Here is a 20,000-nt window from a genome sequence, read left to right on the forward strand (position 1 = left end):
TTCTTTATTTTCCACGCTGGACTATAATGAAAATCTTGTCTGGAGCACAAACTGTAGAAGTGTTTAATTGAGAATTAACTTTAGCATTAGAATCCATAGTGATTTGGATGTTTAATAATGGGTTAATCTGTTTAACTGGATGGAAGAGTATGGCCATTAGATTCAAGAATCAAATTAGAGTAAGATATCTTTGCAAATAACTCTGCTTTATTCTGGGGAGAAATAAAAAGATCAGACCCATGAATTAGAGATTAAATGTTAGACTTATTTTAGTTAATGACATTGTTGAAGACTAAACAAAAGGCTCTAAAACCCAGCATCTGATATAAGATATAAGATTTAGTAAACTGAGAATAACAGAGCTTAACATCATACAAGACCTTTTTACATTGGCTTTTTGAAATAATAAAAGGACATTTGTTTTAAAGAGAGATGTTCTTGTAAAAAAGATAAAATAAATGATTTATAAAGCAACTGATTAAGATGGTGAAAAATTTGGAGTAGAATGAGATTTGACTTGAAATTGAAGAGTAGGAATAAAAGCTTTCAAATTTTTAGTCCAGAGAAATAAAAGCTTCCGAGATTTTTTATGCATACATATTATGGATATAAACATATGTCTGCTATTTATTTAGATGCTGGCATACAATACCCTTTCATATTTATATAAACTTTAGTATTTATATGGTGCAGTACTTGCCAAAAGAGAAGATGATCAGGTGATGATGATCATCATGAAGATGATGATGATGATGATGATGATGATGATGATGATGATGATGATGATGATGATGATGATGATGATCATATGGATATTCGGTATAGCAACGCAAAATTTGCATTACCGAACATTTTTGTTCGCTAATGCAACCTGACGCGGCCTATGTTCGTTTTTGTAACAATTTTGTTCGTTATTGCAACTTGTTGTTCGTTATTGCAACTCCGGGAACGCACGTTAAAGCCTTATAAGTTTTTTGTTTTTGAGATATTTATTTGATCGTAAGCCGGTATTAATTTGTTCAATCGCCATTAAAAATATTATTAATATATATATATATATATATATATATATATATATATATATATATATATATATATATATATATATATATATATATATATATATATATATATATATATTTATTTATTTATTTATTTAGCAACTTAATGCTAGTTTAGTAACTTTTACAAAATAAATGTTCGCTTATACAAAATAAATTTTAACTATATAAGTTCATTATTCTTTTGTGTTTGAAGCAGTTTTGTTTTGAATTTTTTATAGTTTAGCTAAATAAATTTACAAGCTATTTTCTGGTATAGTTTCAAACCAACACGAACAAAGACTTCTGCCCTGCTCTATTATATTGGCTGCTTTTATGAAAATAACTAGCTTGTCTTGTGTAATGTTGATGCAACTCACTATTTTTTGAATATAACTGTTTAAATATATTATTTTCATTTGATGTAACATTGTAATGTAACTATATATATATATATATATATATATATATATATATATATATATATATATATATATATATATATACATATATATATATATATATATATACATATATATATATATATATATATATATATATATATATATATATATATATATATATATATATATATATATATATATATATACTATATAATATATACTATATAATATATACTAATTTACAAAAGAATAACAGTCTAATAATTTTTTTTCAGACAGATTAACTTCTAAAATGCCATGTACTTTGTGCAACAAATTTTCTGTTGATGATGGATGCGTTATTTGTAGTCAATGTTTAAGTATAAAATTGTTGTTTTTCACTTTTTCTGTTTTCTTTTTAAAACAAAATAAAAATTCGAACTTGTCTAATAATCCTTTCAAGGTAGTTCAAGTGATATTGAAGACTTGGATGCATTTGTTACAACAGGTATAATATTTTTATTCATATTTGTTTATAATTTTTGATACACTTTGATGTGTAAATATATAAGAAATAAAAATTTTGTTCAATAAATATGTCCTAACAAGGCTTAAGCTAGAATTCATAAAATTGACAGTCAAAATAAAGCCAAAAAGTAAAGATTTTACTAAATGATGACTTAATAATAGATTTTTTCTTTTTGGATCAGAATTTTTGAGTTCGATAAATTCACAGGTGTGAGGTTGCAATACAATCTAATAAGTTGCATGAAATTCTTTTTAAATTTCAAGTCTTGATGTGATAGAAAGATCCCCAATACAGTCTACCTTTTTTTGTGGTAATATTTTTTTTATAACTGTTTGTAATAGAATAAGGATATAATTAAATATTTATAGGATTGAATCTGTTTACAAAGAAAAGTATGATTGAAATAGCATCTTCTCAGTTGCTAAAATCTATTTATTCTGGTCAAGTAAGTATCTTACTTAAATTTACAATTGACAAGTAAATTTTTATATAATATTATACTATTGAGTCCGCATAGCTCAGTTGTATAGTGTGCTGCTATTATTGTGATCAGATTGCCCTTCGCAGCAGGATTGCAGATTCAAATCCCACCTTTGCCAGTATTTAATTATGAAGGAGGTTTGTTTTGAACAAATTTAAAAATTCCTAGAATTCTTTAAATACTGTGTTCTTAAAAATATATTTCAGCATTTGTTTATTTATTGTGAGTTGTTTAAACATCAGTTTGGAAACAAAATGACGTGTAATATTTTAATGTAAATAAAATCTTTTGCAATATTTAATTTTGAGTATTCAATTTTCAATACTTGAAGTCAAATAGTTTTGACTTCAAGTATTTAAAATTGACTTTTAGTCAAAGTTGATAACAACTTACTAACTTACTAAATGCTAAATCCTTAAATAGTATTTTTGTATTTTATGTTCAAATATACAGTTACAGGCATAACTGGTTTATTGCTGGTGGAGAAGATAAAAGTTTGTATTTTATAAAAATATAGGAATTTACACTATTATTTTATTTGTTTTATTTACTTTTTTGTTTTTTACTTAATTATTTAACATGTTTTTGCATTTCCATTTATTTATTTAGAAAATCTTTGTAACAGAGATCTCCTCAGCCTGTTGACAGAAGATCAATCACATGATCTTTTTAATGCTTTTGTTTTAGCTTTTAATAGTTTGAAGGTAATCATAATCTATAATATTAATCATGTATTTATTTCTAAACAAAGTCATCTTAAAATTATCTATACATTTGGATAATATTCAACTTTCCAGTATTATTTTTGTCTTTTAAGTAATGATCTTTTTAGGATAGCGACTATGTATTTAAAGTTTTAGTGCCTGAATCTATTGTATTTTTGTTTGCTAAAGCTAGTAATGTGTCAAGAATAAAGGTAATCTAAAAAGCTTTTGTTTTTCAATTTTTTATTCTAGTAAATTACTTAAATTATTAAATATTACTTATTTATATAATTAAATATCACCTATTTATATAATTAAATATTACTTATTTATATAATTAAATATTACATATTTATTTAATTAAATATTACTTATTTATATAATTATATAAATAAGTGATTTTTTTTTTATAACTTTTATTAATATGATAACTATTTGTAATGATATTTTTGCCTATTCTTGATTTAGGCTGAAGTAGCTCTCAGTACTTACATTTCTGAAAGGTAATACAAACTTTTACGTTTTTTTTTTTAATTTTATTTCTATTTAAACTAGTTTACCATTATTAGTTATTACTACACGATTATTAATTTATTTTTTTAGAGATAAAAAGCGTTTCTGTAGCTCACCAGAATCAACTTGTGGAACTGGTAAGACTGTAAGACTGGTATTCAATCAGTATATTTTATTTAATGTTTATAGCAACAAGGTAAAGAAATAAGTTATTTTTTATTATTATAAAACACCCAATCCTTAAAAATAGAAAAAACTTAAGTTGGCAAAAAATTGCATATGTACCATGATATGTTTTAGGTCAGCATCAGGTCAGCAAAAACATTTATTCTCAAGTTCCATCATAAAAAGTAGAAAGCTAAAATGTTCGGAAATATTTGACAACCTCAAACGCTAAGTTTAGCAGTTAGGTTTGCATTGCCTAATACTGACCCTAATTCCAAGAGCTGTACAGCAATATTTTTAAAATTAAAAAAAATGTAAAAGAATTGAAATATTTAGCTTTAATGTAATAAAAATAACATTTTTATCTTTTTTTTATCTTTTAGATGTAGATTTTTCAGTATCAATTTGTTCAGAAAATCAATTATTAAATGTGAGAATTTTAAAGTCAAATTTATTAAAGCAATTCAATAAAATAGTTATAGATATTAAATAGATATTAAATAATAAATTATAAAATGTGTGTTCTTTAAATTTGAAAAATAAATGTTTATTATATATATAATTTCCAGAAATCCCTTAAAGATATCGGCAAGTCGATTTCACCTATAATTTCTAAGGATTTAAAAACAGAACCGACTATAATCAATGATGGACCAATTGGATATTCAGCAAGTGTTAGTTGTGTGTTTGTATATATATATACATATATATATATATATATATATATATATATATATATATATATATATATATATATACAGTTTTTTTTTTTTTTTTCCAGATATCCCTTGAAGATATTGATAAATCAAATTCATCTATAAGTCCTGAGGATTTAGATTCAGAGCCAATTATAGTCATTGATAAACCACTCAGATATTCAACAAGTGTGAGTTATATGTTTGTATATATATATATATATATATATATATATATATATATATATATATATATATATATATATATATATATATATATATATATATTTATATTATTTTTATTAAATTTATTAATTTTTTTTTTCAGAAATCTCTTAATGATATTGGCAAATCAAATTCATCAATAAGTTCTAAGGATTTAGATACAGAGCCGACTATAACCATTGATGAACCACTTGGATGTTCAGCAAGTGTGAGTTGTGTGTTTGTATGTATTAATACATATATATATATATATATATATATATATATATATATATATATATATATATATATATATATATATATATATATATATATATATATATATATATATATACATATATTTATATATATATATACATATATATATAGATATATATATTTATATATATATATATTTATATATTTAAAAATATATATATATAATTATTTATTATATATATATATTTTTTCTAGAAATTTTTTGAAGATATTGACAAATCGAAGTCATCTATAAGTTCTGAAGATTTAGATACAGAGCCAACTATAGTCATTGATGAACCATTTGGATGTTCAGCAAGTGTGAGTTGTGTGTTTGTATGTTTTAATACATATATATATATATATATATATATATATATATATATATATATATATATATATATATATAAATTTATATATATATATATATATATATACATTTATATATATATACATTTATATATATATATATATACATTTATATGTATATACATTTATATATATATATATATATTTTTATATATATGTATATATATATATATATATATATATATGTATATATATATATATATATATGTATATATATTTATATATATATATATAAATATATATAAATATTTATTATATATATTTTTTTTTTTCCCAGAAATTTCTTGAAGATATTGACAAATCGAAGTCATCTATAAGTTCTGAGGATTTCGATACAGAGCCAACTATTATCATTGATGAACCACTTGGATGTTCAGCAAGTGTGAGTTATGTGTTTGTATATATATATATATATATATATATATATATATATATATATATATATATATTTATATTTATTTTTATATATACATATATATTTATATATATTTATATATATGTATATATATATATATATATATGTATATATATATTTATATATATATATATATATAAATTATTAGAAATCACTTATTAATTTTAATTTTTTTACACATTGTCTCTTCAATAAAGACTCCTCAGAAATCTATATTTATATAATAATAATAATATATATATATATATCATAGTTTTTTTTACAACAGAAAAAGAATAAAAAAGACAAAGAATTTTCCAAAAACTTGCAAGAAAGTTGCAGAAAAAAGGTAAAATGCACTGAGCCTGGATGTAATGAGATGATAATTGATCTACCGAGGCATTTACGCTCAAAAAAACATGGCATCTCAAAAGATAAAGCAAGAAAAGCAAGAGGAATTCATGGCTTACGAAAGGAAAGGTCTGATAAAATTGATACATCAAGAAGTTATCAATCTTATGAATGTCCTCTATGCAAAATAAAAACAAATCGGATTCACGACCACTTATATAGGTCGCCTCATTTTCTTAAAAATAACCCTAAAAAGTATCATGAATGTTTAAAAAATAAAATTTTATGTGAAGAAAGTTTAGCAATTAAACTTCCTGTTTTGACGAAAAAATTACCTAGTTATGAAAACAAAGAGCAATTTGTGTCTGTAAATGTTACTTCTGTCAATAAGGGAAACATTTTAGAATTCCCATCAACTGATGCTAATAATTTTGCCCCAAAGCCCAACTTTACGGACTTTCTTGAAATGTTCTGCTTGTATTTAAAAAGTCCTTCCGGTGGTTTAAAAGAAGGAAAGGCAGCAACAAATGAAATGAACCAGATTAGGAGAATGATGGAGATGTTATGTCCAGATCCTCAACAAGCTTCATATCACCTTTTTTTTGATTTAAAAAAATTTCAAGAAGTTTGGTTTGAACATGCAAAAAATAAAGGTTATAAGTCGGGAACAAAACGGTCATACTTGTTGTCGTTAACACATTTTATGGATTTTATTTTGCGTTCTAAGCTAACTCCTATGTTAGCAAATGTTTTACCAATTGACTCATTTATTTCAGCTGAACTAATTTGTTTGTGCCAAAAAGAAATTTCAAAATGGCGAAGTGCTCTTAAGCCTGAAGAGGCTGATCGAGAGTACGCTATTATGATCAAAGATACGGAAGATGTTATTCCAAAGGATGTGTTTTTTCAAGTGCAAAACAGTTCTTTCAACAATCAAATAATTGAAAAAACAAAGCAAATTCACAAAACATTTATTGACAAACCAGAGGAATATATTAGTAATAGCACAACTTTTACAAATGTACGAGACTCCATATGTTTTTCATTAATAACTAATAACATTTCTAGATCTGGGGCTATTGCAAATTTTAAAACTGATGAATATATCAGAGGAAGTTATTCTCCCACTGGCAGCTATATTGTGATGGTGAAAAAACATAAAACTGGGCGAAATTATGGCCCATGTCAATTAATTATTAATGCAGATTTAAAGTATTTATGTGACTGTTATCTTAATATTTTAAGAAAAGCTGTGCCTGGTAATAAAGCTGATAATTTTTATATTACTTGGTCTGGCTGTGAGTTAAGTTCAGGAGACATTTCTAAACAGTTAAACTCTTTTTTTTTTAAATGTTTGCCTGATAAAGATCGTGAAAGGAATACATGTGCAACATTAATTCGTAAAAGTCTTCTGACATTTATTTATGATAACCATCCGGAAATGAAATCAGATCTTGCAACTTTAATGAAACATAAAAAGGAAACAGGGCAGAGGTGGTATTATTTAAATGACAAAAAAAAGAAAACATGTCAAACTTCAGAACAAGTCACAAAACTTTTGTTTGGCTCATCTCCAACATGTTCTAAATATTTGTCTTCAGATGATGCTAATCAAGGTGATATTAAAAGCAAAGACGAGAAAGAATATAACCTAAGAACATCTAGGAAACATCTAAATTACATTTCTGAAAGTGATAGTGATTTAGATGAAGAAAATCTTGAAGTTATTCCTCCAACTAAGAGTAGGCCATGGGATGAAGATGAAAAAAAAGAGCTGTCATTATTATTTGGTAATTTTGATTTATCAACTATTTCTCAAAAAGTTATACGAGAGAATGTAAAATCCAGCAACATTTTAAAACTTCGGTCAACTAAACAGATTTATGACAAGCTCCATCATATGGAAAGAAAAAAACTCCTTAATAGTACAGAATCTTGTTCAAATAAGCAAAAAATTTCTTTTTCATATGGTGAAACAGATTTAATAAATTTTTTATTTGCATCTGAAATTTCAGGTAAATCAATTATTTCAGAAGAGATGGTTATGGAAACCTTAAGAAATAACCAAGGAACAAATAAAATAATTGAAACCTATACCTCAGCTCAGTTGGTAGCAAAAGTGCGATATGAAAGAAGTAGAGTAATTTCCCAGCAAAAAAAAAAGTCAAAGAAATCTCTTTTCTAAAAGTAACCTCCATCCAATATTGGTAATTTTATCCTTTATTATCGATTTCACAACTAAAGTTATCTTGAATAATGTTTTCTTGTGTCATATTTGTTAGCACTTTTTAGTTTAGATTTACGATTCATTTTTTGAATTATTTTTGTTAGTATTATCAGTATTGTTTTAAGATAACTTTCTTAGTTTCTTTTTTTTTGTTAGTATTTTTTAGTTTTATTTTGAGAATCTCTTAAATTATTTTTGTTGGCAAGTTTTATTTTAAGATTATCATCCTAGATTCTTTTTTTGTTAGTATTTTTTAGTTTAATTTTGAGAATCTCTTGAATTATTTATGTTAGCAAGTTTTTATTTTGAAATTATCATCCTAGATTCTTTTTTGTGTTAATATTTCATAGTTTTATTTTAAGAATATTATCTTGAACTATTTTTGGTTAGTATTTCTTAGTTTTATTTTTTAAGATCTTGAATTATTTTTTTTTTAGTAAATTTAAGTATTATTTCAAGTCCTAAAATATACAGGACCCTCAACACGGTCTTCAAAGTGGCTTCAAAGTTGGGGCCTACTTCTTAATTTCTAAAAAATAAAGGTCCTCAAAAAAAAGGTTTTGGGAGGGAGGGTTAGGGCCATGCCCCCCCTCCCCCCCAAAAAATATTGTTTTTTTTTCAAAGACTTTTTTTTTAGAAATTAAAGTGGGCCCCACTTTAAAGGCCCCCTTCCCTTTTCATCCTTCGGTGTTAAAAGCTATGATATAATCTATTTTTTATTTTGAGATTATTTTCTTCCATCATTTAACATTTGTTAGCAGTTTTCAGTTTGATTTTTTTTTTTTTCGAATATTTTCTTGAGTCATCTTTTTCTAGCATTTTTTAGATTTTGAGATTGTTTAAAAAGTTTATAGGTTAGAAATAAAATTAGCATTTTTTAGATTTTGAGATTGTTTAAAAAGTTTATAGGTTAGAAATAAAATCTTTTTTATCTTGTAATCATTTAGTTATTATGATTATTTTATTTGCAAAACAGTCACATATTTTTTACACATAATACTCATAATTTGCTATAATTATAAAATGCTATAACTACAAAATTTCAGAAAAACAATCAGATATTTAGGTGACGTAAGCATGGCGTTTGTGAAAATTATAATCTTGCAGCTCAAATTCGGTTTATCCTGGTTACTTTAATAGGTTATATTTTTTTGTAATTTTGTGTGTGTAAATATTAGGCGTGTGTGTATTTATATTTATTTTATGCTCCTGATATCTCGAACATTGGCTAACTTCAACTAATTTTTAGGTCCCTTGGAGATTCGAGTTATGTTTACTGTATATATATATATATATATATATATATATATATATATATATATATATATATACACATTAATTTTTTATATTATATTTATATTTTCAATATCAAAACCGCATGAAGAAGATTGAAAAAGCTTAACTGACTTAGCCGATAAGATTTAGTGGCAGAAATGGTTACGTTAACGTTCCCGATGTTTGCAGAAAATGTTGTATTCAATTTATTTTAATTTTGGAAATACATTATTATTATTAAAACTTCGTTCAATCCCTATAAATTATTTAATTTCGTTTTTATAATTGAAATAAAACTTGGTATTTAAATTTCTGATAAAATATTCCGACATCGATAGATCATAGAAATATAGCTTACAGTATATTATAGGAAAAAAAAATGAAACACTGAAACATTTAGGAGAATAATAAAATAATCAAACAAATAAATACTGAAACATTTTGAGGAATTAAATTTGGGCTCTTATTATTAATTGCAACATATTTTCCTTAAGTTGGTAAAAATTAATGTAAAATATAATTTATTTTTTTTAGTTGATGCATCAACTACAAAAAGTGCTTCAATTTAAATACTAGGTAAAATGCGAAATTGGACTGCGGACCATTATTCTATAGGTATTTCATGTTGAAACAGCTTAGCCGTTTTTAGACAATAATCATGACTATAAACATGACTATGCTGCGCCAACCAAAACCCTCAGTTGATGTATTTACATTTACCTCCATGCTCTCTCTAATAGTCAGTAAATGCATTTACATTTAATAACATATACATTACTGATATATTCATATTTATTTGTATTTAAATTAATAATATAATCATGGTCCTTAAAAGATAGTATTTTGGTTTGCACAAAAGTTCGCATTTCACTAGTGTGTACTTTGCATTTTACCGATTTCCTTATATTCAACAAATATTAAAGAGATATAGGGAAGCACTTGCACCCTTGATCCGTAAGCACCTTTGATCCTAAAGCGTTATCTCCATTCCTGCAAAACCTTTTAAAGAGGGCTGATAGCCAGCGTCGAATAATTATTTTACAATGAAAACCTTACTTGCCTAAGTTTCTTGATTTTAATTCGGGGCGGGATTTATCATTCACTAACAAAGGCAGAGGCTGATCTTGCCTTTTTTTTATGTTTGAGATAACTTTTAGACATGGAGTAAACTCCAAACATTTTTATGGTTATACTTACATTAAATAACGATGCTTTGCAAATACTAAAATAAAAATAAATATTATACCCAAATAAATTTAGTCCCCCTACCCCATATGTGAGGGCAATTAGTTTGCAAAATATTTTTTATACTGTTCTAAACTAATTTCAAATTTAACAAATAATTTGAAATAATCTTTTTGCGTTCAAAAATTATAGCGAGATAAATATTGTAACCCTCTCAAATTGAGGGGGATTCAAACTTTTTATGGACATAATTTTTAAACGCTAAGAGATTATTGCATATAACTTAAAATTGATTGATGAATATGTTTTTAGTTAACAATATAAAAAAAATATTTTGGTAATTTGTTACCTTCACATTTGAGGTCAGGAGAGGGGTGTTTTTTGGAGGCATTTTTTTAATCGGGCTCTAATAGTAATAAAAGGTGCTGTAACGACTATTGTCGCATAAAATTTAAAATTTATACTTTAACAGCCGTTAACAAATGTTTATCTAGTCTACCTTTAGAATTTACTGTCATTGCAGAAACCACTTTTTCAGGTTAAGCATTCCAATGAGGTATCACTCTGTTCGTAAAAAAATTGTCTAATGGTTGTTTTTGCAAATTCTCTTTCAAATTTCATTGAATGACCTCTTAGACTTTGGGAAGAAGTTTTATAAAGCTCTTTATACCACAATATCTTATCAATACCAGTTGTTATTTTGAAAAACTAAATAAGATCATCTCTTGTACGTCTTGTTTCCAGAGTTGTGAGACACAACTTTGCCAATTTTTCAGTATAACTTAGATGTTTTAGTTCAGGTGCTACCTTTGTTGCTCGTCTTTGAATTTTTCTAGGTCATTGATATCGTTTTTATTACCTGGACTCCACACTTGAACTGCGAATTCCAGGTGTAGTCTAACTAGCGATGTGCATAATTGCCTTACCAATTTAGTGTTAAGATAAGTAAAGCTTTTTCTTATTAAACATAAGATTCTTTGTGCTTTACTTGTAGCTGCTTGAACCTGATAATTCCATTTCATATTGGATGAAACTGTTGCACCTAAGTCTAATTGTTTTGTTGTCATTTTTAAAATAAAACTTTGATTGTCGTGTTTCATAGTGTAATTATAGTTAATATTTTTTCTTCCAATGTGCATAACACCGCATTTGCTTATGTTAAAATCCAATAACCATACATTTGACCATTGAGTTAACAAATCAATGTCATTTTGCATATTAATTAGATCATTATGTTCTTTTATAACAGATATAATTTTTGTATCATCACCGTATAGTTTTGTAATTGAAAAGATACATTGGGGAAAATCATTGATATGTAACAGAAAGAGAAGAGGACCCAATACAGAACCCTGTGGCACACCGCTATAAATCTCTCACTAATCTGGTACAGCTTCACTCATTACCACTCTTTGTTTTCTGTTGTTTTTTTTAAAAATCAATCCAATTTAAAATATTGCCTTTTATTCCATAGTTAGAAATTTTATATATAAGTCGATGGTGGGGCACCTTATCGAACGCCTTTGCAAAATCTAGGAATAATATATCAACTGGATAATCATCTTCAATTTCAGTTGTAATAATATCGAAATTTTCTAATAGGTTTGTTAGGCATGCTTTATTTTGTACAAATCTATGTTGTTGAGGCTTTAACAGATTGTTTTCTGTTATATAAATTATTAGCATTTTTCTAATTATTTTCTCTATTATCTTACATTGTATCGATGTTAAAGAGATAGGTCTGTAGTTGAGTGGATCTTCCTTGTCTTATTTTTAAAAAAGTGGTGTAATGTTTGCAGATTTCCATAATTCTGGCATCTCTCCTGAATGAATCGTTTTCTTGAGTATTAATGACAAAGGTTTGGATAATCCTTCTGCACAATGCTTTAGCACATAGGGACTGATGTTATCACAACCAAGTGACTTGTTTTCATTAAGTTCTAATAAATAATTATGTACAATATCTTCATTGCATTGTTTTATTGATGAAATGTGGTAGATCTTGATTTTCTTTGGCAAATACTGATTGGAAACTACAATTTAGTAGATTAGCAATGACTTTTTTTATCAGTTATTATTTTATTGTCACTAGTTTTAAGTGCTAGTAGTTTTGTATGTGTTTGATTTTTTCATTGTGCATATGCATAGAAGAGTTTTGGGTTATGTTTTACATCTTTTGCTAAGTTTATTTCATGATCAAGAGTAGATTTTTTAATTTGCTTTTTAATCATTTTATTAACTAGTTTGTATTCATTATTTAGGTTTGTATTTTTGAAGTTTGTAGCACGCACTCTGCACCATAGATTACGCTTTTTTCTAATTGGATTCTTGATTTTTATGTTGATGCATGGATTTTGGATAGAACTAGTGGGTTTGAAGTGGTGAAGAATATATTGTTTGCAAGGTTTTTCATAAACTTTTAAAAAGTATTCATAACATTGGTTTGTATTTATTTTATCAAATATTTCATCCCAATTCACTTTATAAAACATGATATTCATTTCTTGGTATTTTCCTTTTCGAAAAATAAATCTCTTATTGTTGAACTTTTTCTCACATGAATTGAGTATATTAGTTTTCCATTTTAAAAAGTAATGTCTTTTAGTAATTTGACCATCGCAATTTTATTACATAGTAATTTAATCATCGCAATTTTTTGCAAAGCATCTTTAATTGACGTAAGTATAAACAAATAAATGTTTGGAGTTCCATGTATGGTTGAAAATCTGAAGAAAAAAAGAGAAAGTACAGAAATGTTTCTTTCAATTTTCAAAGTGCATATGAAAATTATTAGGTCAAAAATTAGATCAGAAACAAAGTGAAAAGTATATGGAAAAACATAAAAAAATATTTTTTAGAAGTATCTGATAAAGAATGCAAAAGATAAAAGAATCCTAAGAGACACAACAAAGTGTTCTCAAAGTTATCTCTCCAACAAAAAAAAACGCTGGTTCAGCCCTTGCAGCAAGGGAGGGTCTGATAGATAAAAAATAATTAAAAAGCTAATTGAAATTTAGACTTTGTTATAGTTAAGATAAATCAATAACCTTTACACAATAGGACATAGTCTAGTTACTAAGTTTTGCACAATATTATATTGAGGTTATAAACAAATATCTTATTACTCGCCTTTAAAAAATATATAGCTTATCCCCAAGAGGTGTGCGTGGGGTGGGGTGGGGGTGGGGCTTACTACCTTGATTCTCACCCTCAACGCGCTCTTGATTGAATTCAAACTCAAATAATAAAAGTAAGAAAGTATAATGCCTTAAACTTTATTTTTCTTATTTAAAACTAGTATTAAGATGCATGTATGTATGTAAGAATACGAAATGATCATTGTAAACTTATTTACATTTATTGTAAACTTAAAATTGCTAAATTTGTTTATTTTGGAAAAACGCTTACAGAAGGATTTTCAAAAAAACGTATTGGTTTGGGATAGATACTAGTGTAATAAACTATTTTTATTTATTTGAAATTTATTTTTTGAAAAAAAAGTATAAACAATTGTAAAATGTAAAAAAATATTTTAATTTCTTCTGTTTTCATTTTTCCATTAGTCAATTTCTTTTACTCAAAAAAACCCATTCCGCGGAGCATTCCTGCTTTTTTACGATGGAGTTTAGATTTTATAAAAGGAGTTTGATTAATGAAAAAAAAAGGAATTAAACCTAAACAGTAAATTAGAAATAACGAACCTTTTCCATTCGTCCATTATCAAAAAATAAGTGAGTTCGGTAATGCAACCTGGATAGTTTCGGTATTGCAACAACTACTGTTTAAAACCCTAATTCCCCGCAAAAAAAATAATGTCAAAAGCAAAGTAAATGTTTTTTGGACATTCGACATGATATACATTACATCCATCAAGAAAAATAACTTTAAAAAAGTTTTAATAAAAATTTTATGTAACGTTTTTTTTCAAAATCAAAGTAGGAGATTGCACATTAATATATTATAGAAAGTTTACTTGAACTCAGAAACTTAAAATCGCCATGATGATATGAAAAACCTCAAAGTTTAGGTAAGTGGATTTTTTTCGTTTATAGCTTGATTTAAAGGGAATGAATAAAAAAGACATATCCGAATCATTTTTTGATGATCCCCATGCCTAAATCCTCTTTTTTAGATTTTTCGGTAATGCAACGCCTTTTTCGTTATGGGTCTTACCTGTTAGGTTTTTTTCTCAAAAAATTTTATCGTAACTAACGTATCTTAAAAATTTATATCTTTCTGATAAAAATTTAAAAAAAAAAAAATTTAAATCGCAAGCGATGCGGGTAAATTCTAAAATCCTGTGTGCCGATGACAGCGTTACAATAGCGAACACAGAACCACATACTGATGATGATGATGATGATGATGATGATGATGATGATGATGATGATGATGATGATGATGATGATGATGATGATGATGATGATGATGATGATGATGATGATGGTGATGATGATGATAATGATGATTATGATGATCATGTTGATTATAATGATGTTTATATATGCATATATATATATACAGAATATAACATGAACTTCGAATAAAAAAAATATGCTTTAGGATGTATAAATATTTATGCAGCCTCCATCACAAACCTGGTGCCGGCTATATTTTACCGAACCTAGCTCCGGTCTAAGCCCTCGTCAAATATCAACCCTGGTCACTTACTATCCTTGCTTTATTACCATACATCAAATGAAAACATTGACATCATACAAATCCATCAAAGTTAAGAACTGTGTAGCAGACTTTGATATTCTACTCTATGTTCTCTGAATCACTTAAGACTGCTGAAGTATCATATCAACATAAAAAATCTGAAGTCCCATCTTCAAGAAAGGCTGCAAGTTGAATGGCGAAACTATCAACCAATATGCTTTGTATTTTTTCTCGCAGCCCGTTTATTGTGAATACAATGAATGGGCTGCAATTACATCATTATTTACCAAATACAATAATTTTCAGCAAAGAATTTGAAATCATTTAAAAAGTATGTGGCATGACAGGGTGTTGCATCATTCTTAACTGACATAAAAAATCCAGACAAACAAATCTTAAGGCAAATAGATAACTTAGAAAATCAAAAGACGCTTTTATGGATTTTATCATCCATAATCTTTTGGGGCCTACACAACGTTGCTGTTTAAGGAAACAATGATAGAAAAAATGTCCATGATCTGTTTCAATTTAGACTGGAAGCTGATAGCAAAGATATACAAATGCATCTATAGACTAAAACACAAGTCATTGCATCAACACAATTCAATTTCATAAATGTTCAGAAACTAATCACCATGGTAGATAACCTTTTCCATGAGTATTGCCAGAATGCCGAAATTCATTTCAAGCAAGATATATATACTGATGTAATCGCTATCACATAGTCAATAAACAAAACCCTGAGAAAGAAAGCCCTTTGTCTATGCAGATGGCAAGTAATTTGATAGGTCAATTGAAAAAAGCACAGAGCTATAATGGGAAGACACCTTTAAATAAACAATATTTTAGTGGTACTAGATTCCATCATATCATCTTTAATGAATCATTTCTCTGAAGATATAGGTCACCATTCCATTTACTTAGATCTCAATCTGCAATTGACTTCATTAACATGTCAAATTCAGAAGCAGCATAGCTGCCATCAATCTTGAGTACAGTATTGATAACTTTAATCTTGAAGCAACAAATTGATTTGATTTTTGGTGCACACGTGTACTATCACAACAACTCAAGGAGGATATGCAACTTATAAATTTCTTGTCAAGCACAGATTTAAACCCAGTTTTTCATGGTCTACTTATTGCACTGACTCGAATGACAAAAACTATGGCTGTCAAAAGTTTTTCGGGGTTTTGTTTGTAGAGCGTTTATCATAATAGTATAAACAGCAACAAGAATAAATTATATGCAGAAACTTATTTATATCTTTGTGTCCCAGGACAAAAAGTTCTATAGAATTTCTATAAACTTTTGGAATATATGGTCTATAGAAATTCTATGGAATTCTATAAAATTTCTATAGAATGTCTAATAATTTCTATAGAAATTGCTATAAAACTTTATTTTCTATAAAATAAAAAGTAGAAAAAAAAGTTCTATTGGAATTTCTATAGAAATTAACAGAGATTCTATAGAAATTTTATAGAATTCTATAGATTTTCTATAGGCCATATGTTCCAAAAGTTTATAGAAATTCTATAGAACTTTTTGTCCAGGGGTGGGACCTATGCTGAGAGCTGTTTCTTATCAAAGATATTTAGAAATATTTTCAGAATAACAGGCAGTTGCAGCTCTGCAATCATCTTTTATTCTGTTAATAGCACTGCGTTTGAAACTCTTTAAAACTGTGTTTGAATTGAATGTTTATGTAATACCATACTATAACTATCAAACACTTAAACATTTGTCAATGATTTTCTTCTGATTAATTGGGGATTGCAATGTTTAGGAAAAAGGATGCAGCGTATCCGAAAAGTTGAATTCCCTAGTGAGCCCCCCTTCCCATCCCTGAACAAAATCCTACGGACGACCATGTTTGAAATGGTTACTGAAAGTAACCATAGGTTCAGCTCAAAACTAATTTTTCTTGATAAAGACATTAAAAAATTTGTTTACAATCTTTTATCAGTCTTCAATTTCTTTTATTAGTGTACGCATTTATATCTTTTACTGATGGTTTTGGGCTGAAAAAAGCTTTATTAATAAAATCATCCTAATAAAACAGCACTTAACATGTACAAGCATATGAATTTAAGCAGTATTATGGAAATAGTATGTATAATATATTTAAAATTAATATAATTAAAATTTAAAGAATGGTTGTATACAAAGTAAAGTGTATGCAAAAATTCAGATTCATATTGATCTGAAGAAATTCATAAATATTTAATACTTACATAGTATTAAATATTTACTAGTAACTTGCATTTTTTAAATTTCATTATTGCATGTTGTATTATTTTTTATTATTTATGTGATTTAATTAGGTTTTTACACACTGGTATAGTTTTAATATACATTTATGTTTACATAAACCATAAAACAGCAATAAAATTGATACATTAGTATGTGTAACTACTAGTTATATACTCTAGGTTCCAGATTCCAGACTATATTTTAGTAACCTATATTATTCAAGTTTACATTCTTACATGGTTGTTTTATAGATGAGCAATAACTTTCACGAAGCATTAATTCGTGATAAATCAATTCAAGCTTCAAGAAAAAGATGTTAAGAGGTGGCTTAACAGACTTAAGATTTTGATAAGAGGTTAAGATTTAGATAAGAGGTTGGCTTAACAAACTTAAGATTTAAATCATTTTGTTGCAAATGCAATGCAAATATTGCAGAATAAAAATTGTAAATAAAATGATTAAACTATAAAAAAAATCAAAAAAATTACCAAAATTAAAATTGATTTAATTTTAAGGTGTGAGAACAAAAATATTTTTGATGAATAATTAGATAACCAATAAGAACTCAAGACTTCACCAATAAGGAGGTCATAGAAAAGTCTATAAAAAAATCATATTATAGATCTTTTTTTCCATTCAAATTGTTGAGAAATCTGAACAACTTGTTTTAAAGGAATTTCATAGATAAAATTTAACATTTAAACAAAAGAGTTTTATGTCTAAATTTAAAATCTATAAATAAAAGAGTTTTGTCTGAATGTTACAAGAGACACATGACACTATTTTTTATTAATTTGAAATTAGTAGTGTAACTTGTATTTGAATTAAATTTATAATAAATTTTGTGTTAGTTGTCACCTTACAAAAATATTAATGAGATTATAAGTTTTTAAGTTTAATGCAATAAATGTAATTTCAAAGATTTTTTAAAAACATTTTTTAATTTTAAAACATTATTTCAAAGGTTTTTATTTAATGTTTTTAAACACCAAATGTTTAATGTTTTTGGAATGTTAAGAAAATATCTCTATAATTCCAAGCATTTAAATCCAAAAAAACTAATTGAGATACAAAATTGATATCTTAATATTTACCTATCTCTATATCAGTAAATTATTACAAGCAACAAACTTTAGTTGCCCTAAATCAATATTCAATGATTCCAATCGCAAGAGAGACTCTTATTAACACTTAATGACTTCTAATTTAAATTCCAAAATTGATTCAAATAAACTAATTTTTATTATATACTTTAGTCATATATGTTTATATTCTATATTTCAATTCTATTTTCAATATTTTTAATTATTTTTGTTGCATAGTTGTTTAAATACTTACCTGTTTAAATACTTTACCTGTTTTTAATACATTGTTTTATTCTTTTTCATTTAATTAAATTTTTTTTATTTTGCATGCATATCATCTTGTAAATGCAATTTAGTTTTGAATAAAATAATCATTAAACTCAAATACCTATTTCTAAATATTGCCAAAATAGAGAAAACTTTGTTTGAATTTCACCTTCAAAGTCAGCAACCCATTGTGGTTGATTGGCCTCAGTATAAGAAGTAAGTTTTGCATATCTCCAATTTCGATACTTGTTCTTTAAGAATCTAATGTCAAATTAGACATTTATAAAAAATTAAGCATAAGTATTAGGGTGTCCCAAAAATATATATTTTTTTAGGAAAATGTTAGGTCTCACTCGCCTAACAGTTTTGTTATGGTCACATGATATCACCTGCAAAGTTTTATAAAACTTGAAATTATTAACTGTTAGCGTAAATAGTGTTGATTTTCATGAAAGGTTTATGAAGTTGCTATTCAACTTATCTTGGTTTGTTTAGTATCATTAAAAAGATCTCAAGGTGTAGATTCTACACATATAATGCTTTACTTCATCAGGTGGTAGGGTTCAAAACAGTAATTTAGACAAAATCATAAAAAACGTGTAATAACTAAATCTCAGTTACAGAACTTTTTCCACATTTACCAAATGTTACTTGCTTTTTGAATAATATTAATATCTACATATCTACAAGATTGTCACGTCTGCAGTGTTTAAAGTCGTTCCTGTGTTTTTCAACCACTTGCAGTAGATACTGCTTTTGTTCCTCATTCTTGGTAACTGATTCATTGAATGTCTGGATAAGTGCTACTCCGTGCTCTGCACAATCATTGACACACACTATTTTTTTTACAACTGATTTTGTAATCTTGAATAAGACAACATTCGGCCAGGACGAACCATCGACAAGGAAACTGTCGTCAATACCAGCAGTTTGGAAGAAGCTGCAAGACGTTGATAG

At 26.4% G+C, this 20,000-nt stretch overlaps 2 protein-coding genes across 5 annotated transcripts in view; one reads left to right on the plus strand and one right to left on the minus strand.

The window, feature by feature from the left end:
* LOC100210722 (anoctamin-4) overlaps positions 1–20,000 on the minus strand; it is a 99,954-nt gene that overhangs the window by 24,219 nt on the left and 55,735 nt on the right. For all 4 annotated transcript variants that reach the window (XM_065804107.1, XM_065804108.1, XM_065804110.1 and 1 more), the window contains one exon: positions 19,165–19,304. In XM_065804107.1, coding sequence (XP_065660179.1) covers positions 19,165–19,304 — 140 coding nt within the window. The remainder of the gene's footprint in view (positions 1–19,164; positions 19,305–20,000) is intronic.
* LOC136084046 (uncharacterized) lies at positions 2,830–9,831 on the plus strand. Its single transcript, XM_065804111.1, has 10 exons — positions 2,830–2,927; positions 3,043–3,137; positions 3,266–3,349; positions 3,606–3,640; positions 3,741–3,787; positions 4,199–4,245; positions 4,839–4,943; positions 5,189–5,293; positions 5,619–5,723; positions 6,025–9,831. The coding sequence occupies exon 10, from the start codon at positions 6,115–6,117 to the stop codon at positions 8,269–8,271; it is 2,157 nt and encodes a 718-aa protein (XP_065660183.1). The 5' UTR covers positions 2,830–2,927; positions 3,043–3,137; positions 3,266–3,349; positions 3,606–3,640; positions 3,741–3,787; positions 4,199–4,245; positions 4,839–4,943; positions 5,189–5,293; positions 5,619–5,723; positions 6,025–6,114; the 3' UTR covers positions 8,272–9,831.

Source organism: Hydra vulgaris, chromosome 08, assembly GCF_038396675.1.
Source record: "Hydra vulgaris chromosome 08, alternate assembly HydraT2T_AEP".
NCBI lineage: Eukaryota > Metazoa > Cnidaria > Hydrozoa > Anthoathecata > Hydridae > Hydra > Hydra vulgaris.

Coding starts and splice junctions, on each gene's coding strand:
- LOC136084046 (XM_065804111.1), top strand. CDS start 6,115: ATGATAATTGATCTACCGAGGCATTTACGCTCAAAAAAACATGGCATC.